The 21,554-nt window shown below is 51.7% G+C and overlaps 1 protein-coding gene across 16 annotated transcripts in view; it reads left to right on the top strand.

Annotated features, from left to right (window-relative positions):
• The window catches only part of BMAL1 (basic helix-loop-helix ARNT like 1), a 99,074-nt gene that overhangs the window by 71,597 nt on the left and 5,923 nt on the right, over positions 1-21,554 (top strand). For 11 of the 16 annotated variants that reach the window (XM_081798558.1, XM_081798564.1, XM_081798562.1 and 8 more), the window contains 11 exons: positions 162-203; positions 1,522-1,679; positions 3,438-3,517; positions 8,042-8,134; positions 9,699-9,816; positions 11,456-11,605; positions 13,954-14,200; positions 15,295-15,401; positions 16,727-16,877; positions 17,740-17,828; positions 19,328-19,436. In XM_081798558.1, coding sequence (XP_081654684.1) covers positions 162-203; positions 1,522-1,679; positions 3,438-3,517; positions 8,042-8,134; positions 9,699-9,816; positions 11,456-11,605; positions 13,954-14,200; positions 15,295-15,401; positions 16,727-16,877; positions 17,740-17,828; positions 19,328-19,436 — 1,344 coding nt within the window. Of the gene's footprint in view, positions 1-161; positions 204-1,521; positions 1,680-3,437; positions 3,518-8,041; positions 8,135-9,698; positions 9,817-11,455; positions 11,606-13,953; positions 14,201-15,294; positions 15,402-16,726; positions 16,878-17,739; positions 17,829-19,327; positions 19,437-21,554 lie in introns of those variants that run through there. The other 5 variants (XM_081798565.1, XM_081798563.1, XM_081798561.1 and 2 more) reach the window with 2 other exon arrangements.

The raw sequence follows: 21,554 nt of genomic DNA, 5'->3' as shown, positions 1-21,554 counted from the left end.
CCCAGTGTGCATAACAAGAGCCCTTGTGTGTTGAGAGAGATGACAGGGATTAAGCAGGGAAATGAATGAAGCTGGGAAGAAAAGAGAGATGTGTAACTTTGCCATTAGTCTCCCAGGGTTTGCGTCTGATCTTTTGCTTTTCTTTTCCCCTTCCCTTCCAGGTTAGAATACACAGAGCACCAAGGAAGGATCAAAAATGCAAGGTAAGCGTGGACCTGTCTATACACCGTCCTGGTTCTGGGCGCCCAGAGTGCAGCTGAGCTAGCTGTGCGTGTCTGGTCCCTGTCGGTCTAAGCATCCCTTCGGGGATGGGGGTGGGGGCCTTGGCTGGATGTGGCCACCTGCCGCTTGTCCTCTCCACACTGAGTTGGCCTTCACTCTTGGTTTTCTAAGCACATTTAACCTGCACGGGACTTTGGAAGTAGCAGAAAGCCCTGCAAGGCTGAAGCTCTTCCCCAGCAGGTTGCTCCTTCCTGACTCGAGGGCCCTCCAGAGTGGACCTGGCTCAGTGACTCCATTCTTGGGCCAGGCCTTGCCTCTCAGAGTGGCCCTTCTTGTACAGCAAGGGAGGCCTGGGGCTGCCTGCGCCCTTGAGTGGATTCTCGAACTCGGTCCCTCCTGCCTCCAGCCACACTTGCTGACCCCATCCACGTGGGTCTGCTCTCCTGCCAGTGACTCTAGGGCCTTCTGAGGCTGTCATGACACGGACCCAGTGCTGCAGAATCGGACTGGCCTGAGACTTCTAGCTTTACCTGCACAGCCTAGCTGTGGTGGGAGGTCCCTCTTGGTGGCTCTGTTGCTATGGCAGCAAACGACCTTTCCACTGGTGATGCACTCCATAGGGGACAATCACAAAGGGCAGGTGCAAACCAGTCAGGGAGAGCATGTGTACCTGTGGACGCATCCTCCTGCCTTGATGGGCAGCCACTCCGGGGAGGGAAGAGCGTGACACTCTTCAGAGGAAGCTTTTGGGGACAGATGGAGCATCTGCTGTGTCCTGGTGGAGTCATGGTTGATCCAAAGATGGCAGCGCTAGTTACCTAGGGACTCAGTCGGGGAGTCTCTGACAGGCCACACAGCGGGCTCTTCACAAACCTCAGAGATCTCTGCGGGACTACAGGAACCCCCCCTACCCCCCCCCATGGACATTCTGGATGCTTTGCTCTTTGTAGACTCCACCTCCCTTCTCCTTCCTTCCATGCCCATCTTAAATTCCAACTTTACAGAGGTTGAGAGGAAAAGAAAGGAGAAATTACCAATCCAGTTTACTCTGAGCAGACAGTTTTTGTAATATTTCTTCTTAATTCTAAGTATGAGGTAAGCGTACAAACAATACTGACCCCGCTCAGTGAGGCCACTTTTTTTGGTGCCTTTAGTAGAAAAGTCGAGTTCCAAGCCTTGTGCAGATTCTAAACGTGCCCTGTCGGGGGAATGTCAGAAGCCGTGATAACTTATTTTTGTCATTGTCTCCTTGAGGCTCGACTTCATTTTCTAGAAATCATTTTTCCTGTTGTTGTGCAGGGAAGCTCACAGTCAGATTGAAAAGAGGCGTCGGGATAAAATGAACAGCTTCATCGATGAATTGGCTTCTTTGGTGCCCACGTGCAACGCCATGTCCAGGAAATTAGATAAACTTACTGTGCTGAGGATGGCCGTTCAGCACATGAAAACACTACGAGGTAAGACCGCGGGCGTTACTGTTCTTGATGCCCTTGCCCACAAACGTCCCCTCCCTTGCCTAGGGTGTGCCTGAGTCCCCAGGACCGTGTGTATTATTTGCCAATGTGTAGCCTTGAGTAACGGTCCTTCCCAGCAGTAGACCTGATGCCAAATGAAGTGATTCCTGAGCTTATGTGGGTGTCCATTTGGGATTTTGCATGCCTACATCCCCGGGCGGTAGAGGCTGTGGTCTGCACACGCGTCTGCACGTGTATGTGGTAGGCAGGCTACGTGCATGTCAGAGAGGACCCACATCTTGCCTGTGTGTGCGCGCTGGGCCCCACCCGCCCAGTGATCACCATCAGAAATGCAGGTGCCCTTGGTGACGCAGAGAAGTCCGTTGCTGTTTTTAAGGGGAAAATTCACCGCGGCTCCTTTAAAGAGTGAGTCACTGGTTGATGGTTCTTGCTGCGTTTTACTGTCAGGGATGAACACTGATGATATTTTCATGTTCCTGGAATTTTCCCAAACCAGATAGACTCTCTATGAGGGAGGCAGTATTTTCCTTCTTTTCTGAGTGTGGGGCGGGTGAGAACACAGAGGCAGAAACGTGGAACAACTTATCCAAACCACAGGAGAAACCTGCAGTGTCGCAGGCACTTTAGTGAACGCTGGGCCTGGCATGTTCCATGGCCTGTCTTGGACCCTTTGAGGAAATTGGAAAGTGGGCGCTCAGTCAGACCTCTGACCTGCGTGGTAAAAGAATTGCGTCTTTATGTTTCCACAAAGCCGCCAGAAAGGAGTAGCCGGTTCCGTCTGCCTTTTGATCACTGTTCAGACACGTCAGCATCATGTCCTGTGCTGTGAGGGTGGCATCTAAACATTCCTATTAGGGAAGATTGTGGGGCTTAAATTATTATAAGCTAATTTTTATTAAATTGGAAGGAAACGAGGGACAAATCTCGAGTTACATAAAAAGCAGGGATCTGGCTCAGTGTGTGCCTTGTTAGCTGGTATGAAAGCCAGACACATTCTGTCAACCTCCCCCTTCACCGTGGTACTGGGAATTGCTACAGATCTTTTCCATTTTATTTCTTCACCGTTCTAACTGTTTTTGCAGATTCCAAGGTCATTGCTGCTGGCATTTTTCTCTGTTACTATACGGTGTTCTCCCGTACGATGTTCTCTCTATGGTGCCAGACGGATGGCCTTTTAAGCATCTTGTCCCCTTTCAGCCCGAGGAGCCAGAGTTGTATTCACTGGAGTAATGCATTTCTCTGGGTTGCCAAGCTCCTTTACCTCACTCCGATGAAGAAGCACTCCCACTAAATGCCTTCTACAGTATATTTATTTACTCAGAGCCTGGCCGCCTGGGTGATTTCCCAGGAAGGCTCAGCGTGGCCATTTGAGGGACTGCTAGACAACGCACTTAATGTCGGCCCTGGGAGGAGGGGACCCTCCCAGGAGCCTCTGCTGGTTGACTTCCAAAGCTGCCTTCTCTCTTTGAAGCAGATTTTTACTTCCATCTATGACCTCTTGGCTCCCCTACAGTGACCAGAGCAAACCTGTTAGGTCCCCTGTGGGCAGCAGTGTTGTCTTTTCAATGGATTCTGTCCGGAGCCCGACCTAGCCCTGTGTCTGTTAAGGAAAAAGAAGAGAACATTGACGTCCCAGGTGGTAGAGACGAGGCCGACATCTGGAAGGTCGGAGGCAGTGAAGTGGTGTGAGCCATTCCCTGAATAGAAAGTGTACCAACTCTCTTTTTTTTTCTCCCTCAGGTGCCACCAACCCATACACAGAAGCAAACTACAAACCAACTTTTCTGTCAGATGATGAATTGAAACACCTCATTCTCAGGGTATGTCACAATTATGAGCTTGTCTTATAAACGCTTACAAATTTCAGAGTGAGGTACCAGAGTGTGGGAATTTGATGTCTAAACATTGGACCTTTTGAGGCTGACTTCGTCTTTTCGGGTCTCCACATCTGTCTGTCTGGACAGTCTCCACAGTCCTTCCACTCCTGCTTAGACAAAAATCGAAGGCCCAGGCTACCGTGATTTTTAAATGGAAGGAGGCAGGATTTTGTACACATAGGTAGTTAAGAGCCCCATTCCTGCATGAAGGTTTTAGAAAGGGACGGGCACTGATAACAACGGAGAATTTGTCTTCTCCTCACCTAACCGCTAGCACAAAAACATCCGCGTCCATCTTGACACTAAAATCCCATCAAAGCAAGAAAGCTTCCAAAGACCCCTCTGCCCAAGGGAGAAAAGAAATGGGGGCGGTGAGGCTCTCCCCTCTGGACCGGCGCGCTCGCTTGTCTTGCTCGTCTCTGTGGAGAGGTGGTGCCGCAAGAACTTGGCTTCCACGTGGCATCAGGTCTGCCTCCGGGTGGAGCGAGACCAACTTGGAAATTGAAGGGAAAGAAACGGGATTCAGAAGCCTGTCCTCTGGCCAGTTGTAAACAGAAAAACAGAAAAATGTCACCCGCCTCCGTCCCCCCACAGCCAGGGTGGACGTCGCTTGCCAAGCCCCTACGGCATCTGGGCACCTTGCTTTCAGCAGACATTTGCCAGGCCTCAAGCCCCAGGCCACTCTGTCATCACCCTGACTTTCCGCTCTGCCTGACTTCCGGTCCTCTAAGTCTGGCCTGTGTGCTCACTCCAGCATTCTCTGTCCATCCCCTCCTGATGTGTTATCTCAACTGGAAAGCTTTCAGCTGCAAGGAACAGATGACCTGATGAACAGACAGGGTTTTGTTTCCCAAATACAGCCCGTCCTGCGGTAGGCCGGGAGGGGTTGGTGTGGTGGCTCAGTGAGGGTGGCCGGAACCAGGCCCTGTCTGTCTTCGCGAACAGTCGTGCCGAGCTCGTGTGCAGCCGGCTTCCTCGGTGTAGCCACACCAGCCAGAAGCAAGGGGCAGGGGAGGGTCTGGGCCAGCTGTCCCTTTTCTCAAGAAAGGATATGCCTTCCTAAAAGCCCAGTAGTAGACGTCAGCTCCTCCGGAAGGTGTCAATTGATGACCACTCGCTTCAGGGCAAGGATTTAGATTTTTCCAGCCTCCACAGTCGAGGCAGGCAAGAGTCCCCCATCAGCACTGGCCACACACACTTTCCCGAGCCACATCCATTTGCTAGATTTTCCTTCAGAAGTGGCTCTCAGGACCCAGTGCAGAACTTCAGCTGTGGTCTGGTTGGCCTGGGGTTGAAAGGGCCTGGCTCCTTCCTTGCCGTAGAAGCCATCATATTAGTGCCACGTTTTGGACCACTGTGATACCGTCCCTCCCACTCTCTTAGGGATTATTGTGAGGCCAAGTTTTTTCCATCCTGTATTGGTGCGGTTCGTTTTTTTGAACTTCTGTTTCTGTCAAAATCTATTTATTGGATGGTCTTACATTCCAGTTTGTCGTTAGTGATCCTTCGAGGCTTCTTGTGACTGGTACAGCTGATAGGCATACCTTCGAGGTCTTTCGTTCACTAGTGCCACACAGATATTTCTGAGACTTAGTTCTGTGTGCGTGGCACTGTTCTAGGTACATCCAAGTCAACAATAAACACGTTGTGGGGGGGCCGGGTGTCCCAGCAAGTTTGTGATGGTCCTTGGGCTGCCTCCCTCAGGGCACAGCTCCGCACTCCTCTCTCCATCCTCCTTCATAAAACTGTCCCTGTTCTCAGGGACGACTTGCTGAAGTTAAGATAGACTGTGTCTGCAGCATCTCTGGAGAAACCACCAGGGCTGGCTTTATGGGTGGCGGCCTCTGCGGCCACACGGGGAGTTTAATGCTCTGCTCTTGCCGTCTGGAAGGGCAGCATGTTTGAACAAGGGTCTCTGCATTTTTTCCATTATGTCCTGGGCCCCACAAATCCTGTGGTTTGTCCTGATTGCCATACTGCTAATTTGATGGGTTTTTTTGTTTTTTAAAAATTTTATTTGTCAGAGAGAGAGCGAGAGGGTGAGCACAAGCAGGGAGGGCAGCAGGGAGAGGGAGAAGCAGGCTTCCCGCAGAGCAGGGAGCCCGGTGCAGGGCTCGATCCCAGGATCTGGGATCATGACCTGAGCCGAAGGCAGATGCTTAACGACTGAGCCACCTAGGTGCTCCACAAATGTGTTTTATGAAGTTCCTATTATATATAACAGGTTTATATGTTTATATATATTTACATATAATATATATAAACTTCTTTTGTAATGGCAAATGCTCAATAATTTTCTCTCTTTCTAAATTTCCTGTCTGATGCCCACACTTGTCAGGGTATGGCACAAGGATTTTCATTGCCATTGAAGCTAAATACCTCATCTTGGGCTTGCCTTTCCTGCCCTTCCATGTCCTCCAGCATCTGTAGGACACAGTGGTGATGTCTCTCTCCTGATGAAACTCTTCTGCCCTCCCTGGCGTGCGTCCGTGGTGACGAAGCACGGTCCAATCCCTCGCCACTTCCAGCTGCCCAGTTTCCAGGAATTTGCTTCAACAGAAGGCAGGGTCTGCTCAGACGGTGTTTGAGCGGTTCGGCCGCGGGAACTGGACTTTTGCGTTCCCTTCCCAGTGCGCGTCTGACGGACCACTTTCTCTACTGAGAGCTTTCCAAATGGCTTCCATGATGGTGTGTCAGGGAGCAGTCAGCCTGATCAGTGGATGATGGCTGGGTACTCCACCTCCCCATTTTCTGAAAGCTAGGCAGACCCCACCAGGGCTTCTGTGTCCCTTACTAAGCCTGTCCTCCCCCAAGAGGGAGCCTGTCCTGTCTCCATGTGGCCCCGTGGTGCTGTTGGCATTCTCTTAGTCTCTGCTCATCTGCTGTGCCCTGGGCCCAGCTCCTGCACCTGGTGGTGTTTATCTGCTCGAGGGAAACTGAGTCAGAACGTGTTGAGCCTCTCCTCACTGGCGATTCACTGGCCTTTGGAGCCCTCTCACTCTCCCTGGACGTGTTGAGACTCACTTTGTTGATGTCACGGGTTCAGGCCCAACTCTGCCCAGCATTCCCTCCGGGATGTCATGGGCAGCTTCTTCCGAGGCCCCTTCTGGGCCACTTCACTTCATCTGTGAAAAGCCTCAAGACACTTCTCCTGTGAGATGGGAGGTTGCCTGCAAGTTATTAATACCCTAGCTCTTGACTGGATGAGGCTTCCAGCAGATGGTGCTTGGAAAGTCTCTTCTTCTCCACTGTCCTCCCCCGCCCCTGTGCTAGCTTAGGAAGAGCTCAGCCCCAGCTCCCTTCCGGCCGAGGGGCCAGGCGCAGTCCCAGGGGCGGTGGTTCGGTCCCTGCTGCCGCCGTCAAGGCCGTACTGGTGCGTGTGCCGTGATTTTCCTCCGGCACATTAGCTCGTTTCCTACTTCTTTGAATTATATTACATCCCCCAAGGCCCTTTTGTGGAAAGGGGAATAGAGTTCCTCTAGATTTTTCCCCAGAAGACACCGAGGACTGGCGAATAAAGCAAGCTGTTGAATTAAAACTGTGGGAGCGGAGCATGAATGCAAGTACGTGACTGAGTGTGGAGCCCCCTCCCCGTCACTGGGAGCCCCCAGCAGGGGCCAAGTGGCTGGCCTTCTGCAGAGCCGTGGGCAGCTTTCACACACACACCACGGAGCCTAGTGTCTCAGGCGCCACAGCTCCAGTGCTTATCCGCTTCAGCCTAATGGCGTCCGGCCTCGATAGCCGCCTGTCCCGGGACTTTAGATTTTTATCTGTACTTAAGGTGAAGAAGAGGGAAGAAGAATGTAGGGGAAATTTTTGCTTTGCTTTTCTTGTCTCCCTTAGGATATAAGCAGCCCAGCCCTGGATCAAGAAATGATAGTCAAGAACAGTAGTTCTCAGTCCTTGTACATGAGAATCATTTGGAGTAGGGGTGAGAACAAGACTCCTGATCCAGCCCCACCCAGACCATGAGCATAAAAACAACAACAGACAACACACCACTCCCCAGGTTGAGAAGCACTGTTCGAGAGCGTGCTCTGTACACGGAAGTGTTCACGTTGAGGACAGATGGTGGTCAGGATACAGGAGAGGGCGTTTTGATCTTAAAGGTTCCTTTCAATCTCAGATTCTATGATTCTACATAGTTATAATTAAAGCAATAAAATAGGACTTCTCCGGACCTTGATACCCTCAAAGGAAAAGTCTTAAAGTGAATTCACTGTTGTAACAGAAGTTACTTCAGTTGGACCGTCCCCTATAATCATTAGATGATCTGTGTGTCCGGACCTGCCCTGGAGAGCATCTTCCTCCTCTCCTGATGTGTTAGTTGTGAGCATCCTGTGACTGTCAATGAGGACAGTTCTCTGCTTTGGATACTTAGCAGACAAGTCCTTATTTGCTATCAGAGTGATTACAAATCGTGTTTCCTAAAGTGTGATAAATTGATTATCCATTTCTCCTGATTAGGCAGCAGATGGATTTTTGTTTGTCGTAGGATGTGACCGAGGGAAGATCCTCTTTGTCTCCGAGTCTGTCTTCAAGATCCTCAACTACAGTCAGGTATGACTCCTGTCGGGCTGGTGGTGGGCAGCCTCACAGCAGCCGGAAAGGTCACCCCACGTTTTAGAATGATTATGATATACAAGTCACATGGAAGATGCTTGTATCGTCCGCCCACACACACCCAGTGCTTCTTCCAGAAAATTTGTCATTTCTTAACAGAGAAATGAATTTAAACCTAGAAAAAAAAAAATCTTTTTTTTTTTAAAGATTCATTTATTTTTTTATTTATTTTTTTAAAGATTTTATTTATTTATTTGAGAGAGAGGGAATGAGAGACAGAGAGCACAAGAGGGAAGAGGGCAGAGGGAGAAGCAGACCCCCTGCTGAGCAGGGAGCCCGATGTGGGACTCGATCCCGGGACTCCAGGATCATGACCTGAGCCGAAGGCAGTCGCTTAACCGACTGAGCCACCCAGGCGCCCAAGATTCATTTATTTTTGAGAGAGAGAGAGAGAGCACGTGTGCATGCGTGCATGGTGGGGAGGGGCAGAGGGAAAGAGAATCTTAAGCAGACCCTGCATTCAGTGCAGAGCCCGATGGAGGGCTCGATCTCACGACCTGGAGATCATGACCTGAGCTAAAATCAAGTGTTGGACACTTAATCGACTGAGCCCCCCCAGGGGCCCCTAGAAAAAAGACTTTTGCACATTCCACGTTTCCCTCACAGGAAGGTTTAACTGTGATCTCATCAGCAGCTTTATACTTTCTTATTGCCACCCAATGACTATGCCACAACTGAAGGGGGGTGGGAGGCTGGAGGCAAGGGGCTCTCTAACAAGGAAAGGCAGGTAATAGAATACCGGAGAATAAAACAATTGGGAATCCACCGATACTTTGTTTGTGATGATGTATCTCTTTTTAATTCTGTTGAACCTTGGCTTCCTCTAAAAAAAAAAAAAAAAAAAAAAGACCCTAATAACCCCTACCTTTTATGATTGTTCATAGGATCAAATAAGATAAACATTCCCAAAAGCTTCTAGAGCAGAGTTTTTCACTTACTCTGTCCCCAGCGTTTTTACTCATCCATTCATTCACTCACTCCTTCACCTGCTGGTGTTTGCACGGGAAGTTGGTAAGGCAGCAGAATAGAAGAATCAAAAAAAACATGTGTATACATTTGAAGGGATGTAAGTTGAATGTGTCCACAGTGTCTTGCTCTTCTTGGTCTTCGAGCAAAGTTATGAAGGTGGTCGCGGCTGAAGAGCACGGAGACTCGGGCTAGAGTCTGCACCCACGCCCTGTGTCCCTAGAAGGGCTTTCGTGGGCATCAGAAATCAATCAAAGGGAACGTGTGCAGTTGAAAGATTCCTGCCTTCGGGGAGCATGAACTATTTATAGAAGTATCCATATAATTAAGCCCTTTTCCCCTCGTGTGTTACCAAAACCAAACTCCCAATGCCTCGTTCCCTGTGTCTCTATCTAGGCAGAGTGATTGGACAGGTGTACATGTTCACATGGGAAATCTTTGAAATTCTCCTGCTTAGAAAGACAAAGGCAAAGCACCTGTTGGGTAAGTTCTGTTCCACGCGCCGTTGACTCGTTTCCGTGCTTCATCCCCGCAGAATGATCTGATCGGTCAGAGTTTGTTTGACTACCTGCACCCTAAAGACATCGCCAAAGTGAAGGAACAGCTCTCGTCCTCAGACACGGCGCCCCGGGAGCGGCTCATAGATGCAAAAAGTGAGTCCAGGAGAAGGCTGCGGCTGCATCCTCGGGGCTCCCTCTGACCGCGAGCGAAGACAGCCGCTTGTGGCCCCCACGCTTGGCCTCTGGCCCCCCTCCTCTCTGCCCTTTATCCGGGTCACAGGTGCTCTCTTTGGCTCAAGGCAGTCCTCCACCTTCCTCCCTATTTGTTTGTTTTGTTTCACATAAAGAAGCAACAACTCAATGTCCAAATCCACTGAGAGGAAAAACAGCTACTTTGATTCTTTCTGGCTTTCAGTCTTCCCCCCGCCGCCCCCCCCCCCAGAATCTAGAACTTCCCACTTGTATGCTCCTGAGTTTCAAGGGCTCACGCCAGTTTGATTGGTTCCCCCCAAAAAAAATTCCCTCGGTTTACCTGAGTTACACACATGCAGCCTCCTAAGGTAAAAGTAAGAAAACATGAAACATAAAAGTTTCTTTGGCCAAAGTGGTTCCTCGTTAGTCGGCTCCCGCTCCTGGCTTCCTTCTTTAGCAGCGGAACCACCGTTCACATCCCCCCCCCCCACCCCCGATGTCTCCTGAGTGAGGCCCTGTAGCCCTCCTCCCATCAGTCCTGTGGCTGCAGCAGTTAAGAATGTGGTGGAGTCTGGAGTCAGATTGCCAGGTTCCTGGCAACCACTTCCTGGTTCCCTGATTTTTCCAGCTGTGTGACCTTGAGCAAGTTACCTAACCTCTCTGTGCCTCCGTTTCCTTATCTGCAAAACAGTACCTGTCTCATTGGGTAGTTACGGGGATTAAATATATTAATATACATGAAGCCCGTGGGGCAGTTCCTGGCACACAGTAGGCACGATTGGCAGTATTGTGATATTTTCATTAAGTTTCTAAAAGTTCAACACGGCCCCTGGTACCTGTTGCCTTTTATAGTCTGGCCCTGGCAGTTTTTGGTAGTGACGTGAGGAGAAAAAGAAGGTGACGTTTGGTCCTTGCCTTTAAGGCTCTCACCATATAGTCAGGGAGACCAGGAGACAGCACCCCGCATACTAGGTACTGCCATAGAGATAGTACCAGGCACAGAGAACAGACGACTCGTTCTCGTGTGGGCGCGAGGACAGGCATCACCGAGTAGGTGACAGCTGAGGTGCGTTTGAAAGGATGACTACTGTGTGCCAGGCGGTGAAGAGACGAACAGAGCAGGGAAAGCGATTTCTGGATGGACACACAGGTGTCGCGCCCGCTCTGTGGCTGGAGCAAACCGAGCAGGGGCGGGGTGGGGGGGGCCGTGCGCATTCCGATCCCTGGGGTGGCTGTGGGAGGTAGGCTGGAGGGGTGACGCCCAGCAGGAGCCCTGGGCAGCGGCCCCTCCTCTGATGGTCGCCCCCACGGTGGGCTCGTGTTATCCCCGGACACGGTCTATAGACCAGTATCCCAGTGTTCATGGGATCATGGTCCTGCTCCTCCTACCAGTAGCTGCATTCGAGGTGATCTGGAGACCTTTCCAGATTGATGGCCCACTTCCCCATGTTGCATCTTTTATGGCCTAAACTGAGGAGGAATGGTGTGGTCATTATAAAACAGTGAGGCAGGAAAGAAGAGGCTTTCTTCAAGGTCACACTCCCCCTCCTGACAGACAATACTACTCTCAGTTTATCACATTTTGTGTATTGATTTGCAGCTGGACTTCCAGTTAAAACAGATATAACCCCTGGGCCATCTCGATTATGTTCTGGAGCACGACGTTCTTTCTTCTGTAGGATGAAGTGTAACAGGCCTTCAGTAAAGGTGGAAGACAAGGATTTCCCCTCTACCTGCTCAAAGAAAAAAGGTAACCACTTCACTTCTTTAAAGTCTTAATACAGTGAGGCAGGGGGGGCTCCTGGGGGCTCAGTCGGTGAAGCGTCCGACTCTCGGTTTCAGCTCAGGTCATGAGCTTGCGGTCGTGGGATCGAGCCCCACGTGGGGCTCTGGCGCTCAGCATGGAGTCGGCCTCAGAGTCTCTCTCCCTGTCCCTCCTGCACTCTCAAATAAATAAATAAAATCTTTTCAAAAAATAATAAAATCCTAATACAGGGGAGGCTGGCTTTGTGCACTGAGGGGCTCAGCAGTGCCATTCTCCCTCTACTGGGGAGGGCCTTTGGGGAGCAGGAGAGGTTGGGAAGCCCTGGTGGTTGTCACCCAGACAGCGATTCGTGGGAAAGCTTCCTCCACGTAAATCCGGTCTGCTTTAAAGTGGTTGAGAAAGAGTACCCTCAGCCACAGTGCCAACCACGCCGAGCATCCCGCCCGTCCACCGAAATGACCCCTGCTCGGTTCACCCAGGACTGTCCTGTTGCTAGACACAACGGACACTTCGTTTTTCTTCCATCTTGAAATATTTTTTCCCCTAGGATTCCACGAAACCTCATTCTTCTCGTCTCCCCCATCCTCTGCCATGGTAGGCCCTCTTCCGACTTCCTTTTGCTGGCTCCTCATGTGTCCTGAGCCACCTTTCTATCTACACTTGACCCCTAGGTAATGTCATCTACTCCCTTAGCTTGCCGTGTCACGTATACGCCAGGAATGCCCAGTTTAGATTTCTAGCCCAGACTTCTCTTTTGAGCTCCGGATCCATAAACCCACTTCTTCTGTCTGCCTGCTCCGCTGTCCTCGGGCTCCTCGAACATGATCTGTGTAAGAGTGACCACCCGAGCTCCTCCGCGCTGTAAATGGCACCGTCGCCGCCCAGTTCACATACTGGAAGCTGGGGAGGCACCCCCAGCCCGGTTCACTCCGTCTCCCACTACGGTGACGAAGTGTGTATCCGCCTCGGACCCCGGCCCCCCCTGCGCGCTCACCACGGCTCTTCACACTTGCCATCTCCCCACACAACAGCCAGGATGATCTTTCGGAAGCACAGCTTTCTATCGGCTCCCTGTTTAAAACCCTGCAGCGTGCCCCGCTGCTCTTGGAGAGAAGCTGCGAGTCCGTGACCGTGCACCCTCCACCCCCCGCCACTCCGTGTGCTCAGCTGTGCCAACTTCCTGTCCACGCCTCGCCCCCCTTTCTGCCCCAGGTCTCCGTCCGTTCTTGCTGGCCCCGGCCCCCGCCAGCTGCCTTCAGCCAGCTGGTCCTTTAGAGCTGGGCGTCCGGGGCCGCCACTCACCCCCTCAGGTTACTTGTTTGACGTCTGTCTCCCCCCAGGGGCTAGAAACTCCATGCTGGCGTGTCTGATGGGTTTCCCGGTTTCCCAGTAACCAGCACAGACCCGCTGCTTCATAAACCCTCCATAAGGATGTGTTTATTGTCAGAATCCACAGGTGGTTCCACAGAGTGTGTCCCCAAGTGAAATCCTCCCTCTTCTCTGCAGCGTACTCTCTATTCTCTCTTCCCTGAGTCTGTGAGCAGCAAGCATGCACTCCAAAAAAGTTGGGGTCCCCTTCATTTTCTTTCTTTCGTACCAAATGTTCTGATATCCATAGTAAATCTCAAGAGTTCTCAGAAGCTTCTCCCGCGTGCTTCCCCGCCTGCCCGTCCTCACTGCGGCACCAGAGCACAGCCCTCCCCATCTCTCGCCGTCTCCGCTCCTGCCTGTCTTCCTCCTGATCCTTAGCCCTCCGGTTTCCCTAGCACTCTGCTCCTGCAGTGTCCAAAGCACCATTTGCTTTTGCTGTTTCCCCACTTACGTGCCTTTGGAAGCTCCCCATTCCCTGTCTGAGAAACACACGGTTGTTAGCAAATAGTCTAAGACCCCAGTAACCTGCGCCCACTTGCCTGTCCAGCTCTGTGTCCATCCCCTCCCAGGCCCCCCTTTTCCACTTCAACCACGCCAAGCCCTCCGTTGTTTCTCGTACCGGACGCGCCTCCGCGCTTTGTACCTTCTCAACCTTCGCCCATTCTAGTCCCTTAGCTGGTCCACCTCCTACCTGGTTTTCCTGGGCAGCCCTCCTCTCCCCAGGTAGATGGAGCTACTCCTTCCTTGGTATATGTGACGCTCTTGGCATAACGGGCCCAGCCCCACACAGATGACGCTGGATGATAGCGGCCCACTTCCGTGCCTTCCTCTCTCTCTGGAGTCTCCCTTCCGGAGAGCGAAGCTTGTTTATTGTTTGACTCCCTTCCCACAACCCAGCCCGCCCCAGGCTGCCGAGCCTGCTTGCCCCCAGCCCGACACTGACCGCGGACTTTGCTTTCTAGCAGATCGAAAGAGCTTCTGCACCATCCACAGCACAGGGTACCTGAAGAGCTGGCCGCCCACAAAGATGGGGCTGGACGAGGACAGCGAACCGGACAACGAGGGCTGTAACCTCAGCTGCCTTGTCGCCATCGGACGCCTGCATTCTCACATGGTTCCGCAGCCGGTGAACGGGGAAATCAGGGTGAAGTCTATGGAGTATGTGTCTCGGCACGCGATAGACGGGAAGTTTGTTTTTGTAGACCAGAGGTGAGAGTCTGCGTGTTACCCGTGAACACTAATCGTGTAAGATTTTCACGTCTGAGTAAAGCAGAGCAGGCTGGGCCATCAGGGTAAAGAGGGAAGGAAGTGATGGGGATCTCTGCTAAAAAATGAGACCCTTCGGAATATCATCATAGATACAGAGATTTTCTCTTTAACACTCTTTGGCACGTAGAGACAGCTAAGTAGGTGACGTCGTGGTTCGATGTCCATGGCCAGGAGAGAAATGGTAGGCATAGGATGTTGTCTGAATGTGCGTGGAATATTCAGAACCATGGCTGTGATTAAAATTCTGGAATGTAGGACTTGGAAAAGATGATCTAGTCCTGAGCTGTCCAATGCAATGGTCGTTGGCTATGGTAATCTCATACGGCCATTCAAGTCTTGGTTAAAACTAAGCTAAAAGTTCCTCAGGCTCACTAGCCATGTTACGGGTACTCTTCCGCTCTGTGAGGCTAATGGCACAGATCGAGAACATCGCCATTGCAGAAAGCTCCGCTGGCAACACTGATCTAGTCCAGTCTCATTTTTCTGGATGAGGACCTGGGGCCCCACCTGAAGACTGGCCGCCTCCCATTCACAGCGGAGTGGTAGTAGTAGACCTGAGCTGAGGACCCTGATGTGCCCAGTTTGCTCTCTGTGGCCGCCTTGAGAATATTCACAGGCTGATAAGTTTTCTGGCTATTAGAAATAGTCACTACATGCAGGAAAAGGATGCCGCCACTTTTCAAGGCCCTTGTGGCCCCCACCACTGGAGCTTCTAATGTTTGGCCATTTGATTTAAAAAAAAAAAAAAAAGTAATAAAATGGAGAAGCTTTGCCCTGAGGTTTGGGTTTCTGTCACATTTTTATCTGACTACTATAGTTACCATTTTTAAGTCTCCTTTCTTGGGATAACGGCCCCTTTGAGAGGCTGCTTTTCTTTCTCTTCCCTCTGTTTTTAGAGTGTTGGTTAAGTTCAGTTGCACAAAAAAAATACATCCACCCAGCTTGGACCTTGTTCTCATCAGCGCAGTGGGGTTCATCCACTGCAGAGATGCTGTTAATTGTCTGAACAACTTTCTTTTTTAAAAAAACTCTAGGGCAACAGCTATTTTGGCATATTTACCACAAGAACTTCTAGGCACATCATGTTATGAATATTTTCACCAAGATGACATAGGACATCTCGCAGAATGTCATAGGCAAGGTAAGCTGGGCGGGTACAAAAGGTCTTAACTTTAAGGTGCCCCCCTGCTTTGAAACTAGTCCACATAAAGGTTCCAGAGAAATCTGCCCCCAATGATGTGGGAGTCAGCCAGGCCAGGAGTCTTCAGGCCAAAACATGTCTGAGAAGAGGCTGATGTTCCCGGGCCCCGTTTATCCCCTCACAGTGAACCCACCTTGGACTGCCTAGCAGTTTCCTGTACATAGGACAGCGCGCTTTCTGGAAAGCGTCCCTTGTCTTGTTACACGGACCCTGTAAAGATTTGGTATGGCTCAAACAGATCTGATTCTCTCTTCTGTAAAATCCTGCCATGCTTCCTGTATTTCCCTCTTGCTTTGTGGCGTGGGCACATACCAGCCTCCCGAGAGAGGAGCCGGTCCTGAGCCCTTCCCTCGTTCATTCACCTCAGACGTGCGTTTCCAAAGAGGCCCCTTCTTGCGCCTCTGGTACTACAACCCTAGTTCCGGCCCTTGGGCCCAGCCGGTAATTGTGAGAGACTCCTAGCAGGCTCCCTTCTGCCCCACCTTCCACCTTCCACCTTCCATAGCTGTCCTGTTTACGCCCCAATGGATTAAGCTTGATAACGTCCCATCCTTCCTTAAACTTCCTGCCTTTAAAACCTTTGACCAGCATTCAGGACCTTCCACCTCCTGACCCTGACCCCCCTCCTCAGCTTCACCCCCTCCACCCCCCCCACCCCCGCCTGCAGAGGCATCAGGGACATCTCCTCATTTCCTGCCCCCACCAGGCCGTGCCACGCGCCGGGCACTGCTGGGTTCTTCCCTCCCTCCTGTCCACACACCTGTACTCCTGCCTCGAGGCTCTGATCTCTTCCTCTGCGTGGCTGCCTCTCACGTTCCTCTCCTGAGGGCAGGGCCGCGTGCTGTCTCCCTTCTCTCTCCAGTGCCCGGCCCGTGAAAGGTGCCAGTTACATGTTTGTGACATGGAAGAATGAAGTTTGACTAGGTGGGTGACCCCCCTGGAGTCAGAGGTCCTAAAAATGCTGTTCCGCCATCAGGCTTTGTGATGGGGAAAGGACGCGGGCCCCCGGGACGTTTGTTGCTCCCTTCAAGGCTCATCTCAGTCCGATGTCGGTAGCCTTCGTTTCAGACACTGAACAACAGCAAGTGACTCACACGTGAACCGAAAGGCTCTGGATGAAGCCCTCGGAAACAACCCGTTCTCCGAGGGCCCGCGCCCCGGGCTGATGACACAGTGGTGGCTCTGGAACCTGGCACACTTAGGATTTGGCTGGTTTCGTATGTTGGCCTGCGGGAACCATATTCATGGCTTCTTTCCATTTTCAGTTTTACAGACGAGAGAAAAGATTACGACTAACTGCTATAAGTTTAAAATCAAAGATGGTTCTTTCATCACGCTGCGGAGTCGATGGTTCAGTTTCATGAACCCTTGGACCAAGGAAGTCGAATACATTGTCTCAACCAACACTGTTGTTTTGTAAGTGTTCTCCCCGGATCAGAAGCTCCCTTGCTTCCGAGCTCGAGGTGCCTGGGGCTCTCTCCCTGGGAAGGCGCGCGCGGGCGCGGGCGGCAGCGAGTACCCCAGCCCTCCCCACGAGCTTGCTGATACCCTCTGAAGCCTCAAGGCTGGCAGAAGCCCCCAGGGGTGTTAACACAGAACACGCTTCCAGACGGAGACCGCGCAGGCCCCTGGCTTGGGGAACTGCGCCAGGAGACAGCAGCGTTTCCTGCCCAGTGCAGCAGTTAGCGTTCGAGTCCCGGCGGCCCTGCGCCCTGCGCGCCCCTGGTGCTGCCGTGGACGAAGGGTTGGCGGTCCATTCAGAGCAGCCCGGGCTGCAGATGGCCGGGTGTCCGCGCCCGCCAGGCCGGTGGCCCCAGTGCTGGCAGCCGGAAGCCTGCCTCAGAGGCTCGGCCCCCAGCTAGGCGAGAAGGGAAGGACCTGCTCTTTGGCCAGAACTGCTCCGCACATCTCCTTCCCCGTGGTGTCCGGACCCAGCCCCCGTGGCTGGAGCCGAGTGGCGGGGGGGCGCCGGGGTGAGGTGCCCCTGCAGAGTGGCGGGGGAGGAGGCCTCGGAGCGGGGGCCGCGGGGTCCCCTTCTCTGCTGGACCGTGTGTCCCGTACGGACCAGGAAGGCCCAGGCAGGCAGTGCGGCCCAAGGCCGGAATGCTGCCTGTCCTGTCCTCAAACGGCGAGGAGCCCCGCTGAGCCACTCAGACAGACACGTCCTTTTCTGGCCTGTCCAGGTCCAGAGTGGACACCGGACACCTTGGCCAAGGTGAAAGGTGCACAGTTCTGAGCAGGCCTGACTCATGTTTCCTTATTGCTGGGATGTTCACAGAGCCAACGTCCTGGAAGGTGGGGACCCAGCCTTCCCGCAGCTCACAGCGTCCCCCCACAGCATGGACAGCATGCTGCCCTCTGGAGAAGGTAACTATGGGCTGCAGGGGCATCGGGGCTTGCCCGTGAGAAGCCGCTTTGGCCAGCGTACCCTGTCCCCAAGTGTCCCCAGCCCCCATGTAAGAAAGGAGGCTCCAGGGGATGAGCACTAAGGACGTTGTCCTCTCATATTTCTCTGTTGAGCCTGGAATACAGGGAGCTCAATTTTTGCTTTTCCTGAGGCTGCCTGGACCCTGGAAGCCCTTGAAACAGCAAACTCCCTGCTCCTCTTGGGCTTTCCCCCATGTTGCCCAGTGACTGGGACGTGGTGCCTTCTGGTGACTGTCACTGGCTCCAGTGGTGGGCGGAGGGTGTCTGTCAGCACCGGGCTATGTGCTATACGGAGCGGGGCTCCCTCCCGGCCCCGGCCCCTGCTCTCTGCACTTGACTCATCCTTCCACGGGACCACCTCTGCTTGCATGGCTTCCTTCAGTCCCGTCTCCACCAGGGACTCCTACATCTGGTCTGTCTCCAGAGCTCTAGGTCTGTCTCTCCAGCTGCCTCCTGGACAGAGCCACCTGGAGTCTCAAAAGCACCTGAAATTCAGCATCTCCAAACCCAGTCTCTGCACTCCTCTGGTTGCTCAAGCCAGAAACCTTGACTCCTCCTTCTCGCCCATTCTATCTGAACACGAAATCCTGTCCTTTCTACCTGTTAGACTTCTCCATCTCCCTCGCCTGGATCATTGCAGAGAATTTTCTAACCCTAGTCTCACTCCCCCACCCAATCCCCTTTCTCCACTGTCATTCATTCTCTGTGAAGTGGACTTTCCAGTAACCGAGTCCAAGTGCCTTTTCCGTGGGAAGTGCTTTGGCACCCCTTATTCTCAGGAGCCCATCCAAATCCGTTAGTACAGTACCCAAGACCTTTCAGGATCAGATGGGTAGCTCCTGTGGTGTCATCTGTTACCCCTGCATCCTCATTCATGAGGGATCTCCTGGAGTAGTCTCCCAAGTTTCGTCCCCCCTCCGTGCTCTTGTGTATATTGGTGGCTGTGGGTGGAATGCCTTCCCATCCTCACCTCTCTGCCAAGCTAATTTCTCGTCCTCTCTCAAGACTCAGCTCAGAGTTAAACTTTCCCAGGAAGCTGCCCCTGGCCCTGGAGGAGTTGGGTGCCTTGGGCTTACCGGTCAAGCTTACCGCACTTGGTTCCAGCCATTGTTCATCTTGTCTGTCTCCCTGTTAGACTGTGAGCTCCTTGAGGGCAGAGCTGCTGACTTACCTCTGTGACCCTGGCTTGCATACGGTGATGGTCAGGAAACATGTTGAGTGCGGGAGGGGAAGTAGATGCTTTGCTTTGGTCTCTGATCCTGGATGCAGACTTGAGCCTTCTGCTGGAATGTCTTTTCCTGACAAGCTGTGCTCTGTTGCCCCTTGGGCCGTAACCCGAAGGTTGAACTTCAAGTGGATCACAAGATGAACTGGTTTTAACTCATAATAGCATTTCTTCCTTGGTTGCCCTTTCCCACTCTCAGATTCCTTTGTTGTAGGTGGCCCAAAGAGGACCCACCCCACTGTTCCAGGGATTCCAGGGGGAACCAGGGCTGGGGCAGGCAAAATAGGTCGAATGATTGCTGAAGAAATCATGGAGATCCACAGGCAAGTAACACCTTCTAGTTGTACCCTTAAACCAGTGGTTCTCTACCCAGAGCATTTTACCCCTCAAGGGATGTTTTGCGGTATCTGGAGACATTTGTGGTTGTCTTATCAGGTAGGATGTTGCTGTTAAACAGTCCCGTGGATAGAGACCAGGGATGCTGCTTGCTAAACATCGTGTCGTACACAGGGCAGCCTCCCTCCCATTTCCCCCACCCCCAACAAAGAACTTTCCAGTCCAAAATGCCAGTAGTGCCGAAATTGAGAAACCTTGCCTTCAAGAGTGAAACCCAAACAGGCCAGAGTTAAAGGGAATTCTTTGGGAGACTCAATTTTCTTGTTACTTTGTATTATGACTCAAGGGGCTAATGAGGATGGATGAACACTAACAATACAGGACTGCAGGAGCGGTGACAGTCCGTGATCTGGGCCTTAACAAATCATTAGCTGCTTTTAGTCAAAAAGCGGCCTAGCTTTAGTAATAGAGACCAAGCAGAAGCTCTCTTGAGAGGGCTTCTTTTCCATATGAAAGAGAGGGGAAGTAGTTTACTTGGGTTAGAGTTCTGGGCCTCTACTTGACTGTGCTTAAGAGATTCACTTAACTTCTGGTCTCTGTTGAGTTAAGCCATAAAAGGCGGGTAATAACTATCTCTCAAGGATTGCTTTAGGAGTGTGAGAGGTCTCAGGAACGTTTCTAGAACAGAAACTGACATATGGTGAGTGCCCAAAAATTGTTGTTTAAATCTGAGTCTTTAAGAGTAGTGATTAAGAGGGAAGCAGTTACATGTTCATCTGAATTTGGGGGATGGAGAGGGTAGTAACCAGGCCCTTAGGAATGCACGCTGAATGGAACATAATAAGAGAAGGGAAAACTTATTCCCTGCTGCCACTGGATTGATTCTCTCAGGAGAATTAAAGGCTGGTCTTGTTTTCTAGTTGGCCATAGAGGGGCTCTTATCCCAGTGGGCAGGACAGTTCTGTTCCAACCCTGTGGGAATGGTGGCTATGACCCCTTGGGTCTGCTTCAGGAAGATGTCAGGGCAGAGTGCAGTGATAATCAGATTCTTACTGGCCACTATGGACATACTCTGTGCCTTGCTTGAAACCATCCAAGAACAGTGTAAAACAGTCCTTGACCTCAAGGATCTTACAATGGTTGAGAAGTCTATTTTCTTTATGAAAATAGAAAAAAGGGAGTGTGTGTGAGCTGAAGCAAGGAAGGGAGATTGCTAAGAATCCTAATAAAAAAAATGCTGAAGTTTAGACAGGAAAAAAATTGTAAGACCCCATTCATTGTAGGATGCTGAATGGATGTCCAAAATGTTGTTAATAATAACTTATGTTAATGCTAATAAGCATATGGAAGTTGGATTGGAATAGGAAGAGATGAAGGTGAACATGCTTAATAACCCAGGAATGAGGCCCATCCCTCAGTGATGATACTGTCCCAAAGAAAAATCAGTAATTTAAGGACTAGAAGATGAAATAACAATGAAAAGGCAATGCCAAGATGGGGAACCCAGGAAAATAGTGGTTTCCTAGACATAAGTAAAGGAAGATGGGAGACATTCAGCAATTTAGTAAGTGATTAGTACCCATCTGTGTGTGCTGAGAGTGCATGGCATATAGTTGTATCCTGCCTTTGAGGAGCTTATGATCCTGGAGAAAGCTTATTCACTCCCAAGTCTACAGAACCAGGCGGCGCAGGCCAATGGCCAGAGGACTGCTGAGCACTTGGGAGCGGGCTGCCTGGGTAACCCGGAAGCTGCATTCGTCCCTGTAGACGCTAAGGGCCTGGTGGTCACACAGCTGCCACCGTACGCAGGCTTCCCCGCCAGGCCGTTCCTTCCTTTCCTGAGCTCCCTCAGCCTGACGAGCGTGTGTGTGGGTTTACAGTTCTAAGACTTTCTCTCTGTTAATCTCCTATGAGGAGAAACCTACCAGCTGAGAGGGCCTGGAACCCCTGTTCATCACCTGTTGCTTTTGAAGGCGGTGGGAACAGTTGCCCTACTCCTACCCCTCCTCCTCATCCTTCTACTCCTCCTACTGCAAGGCTGCTTTCTAGGTGTAGCTGAGCCACCCCAGCACCTTCCATTTCCTGAGAGTATTCGCTAGCTGAAA

This window comes from Leptonychotes weddellii, chromosome 11, assembly GCF_054177405.1.
Source record: "Leptonychotes weddellii isolate Sample4059 chromosome 11, ASM5417740v2, whole genome shotgun sequence".
In the NCBI taxonomy this organism is placed as follows: domain Eukaryota; kingdom Metazoa; phylum Chordata; class Mammalia; order Carnivora; family Phocidae; genus Leptonychotes; species Leptonychotes weddellii.
The sequence above is the reverse complement of the archived record's forward strand: the minus strand, read 5'-3'. Positions and strand labels throughout refer to the sequence as shown.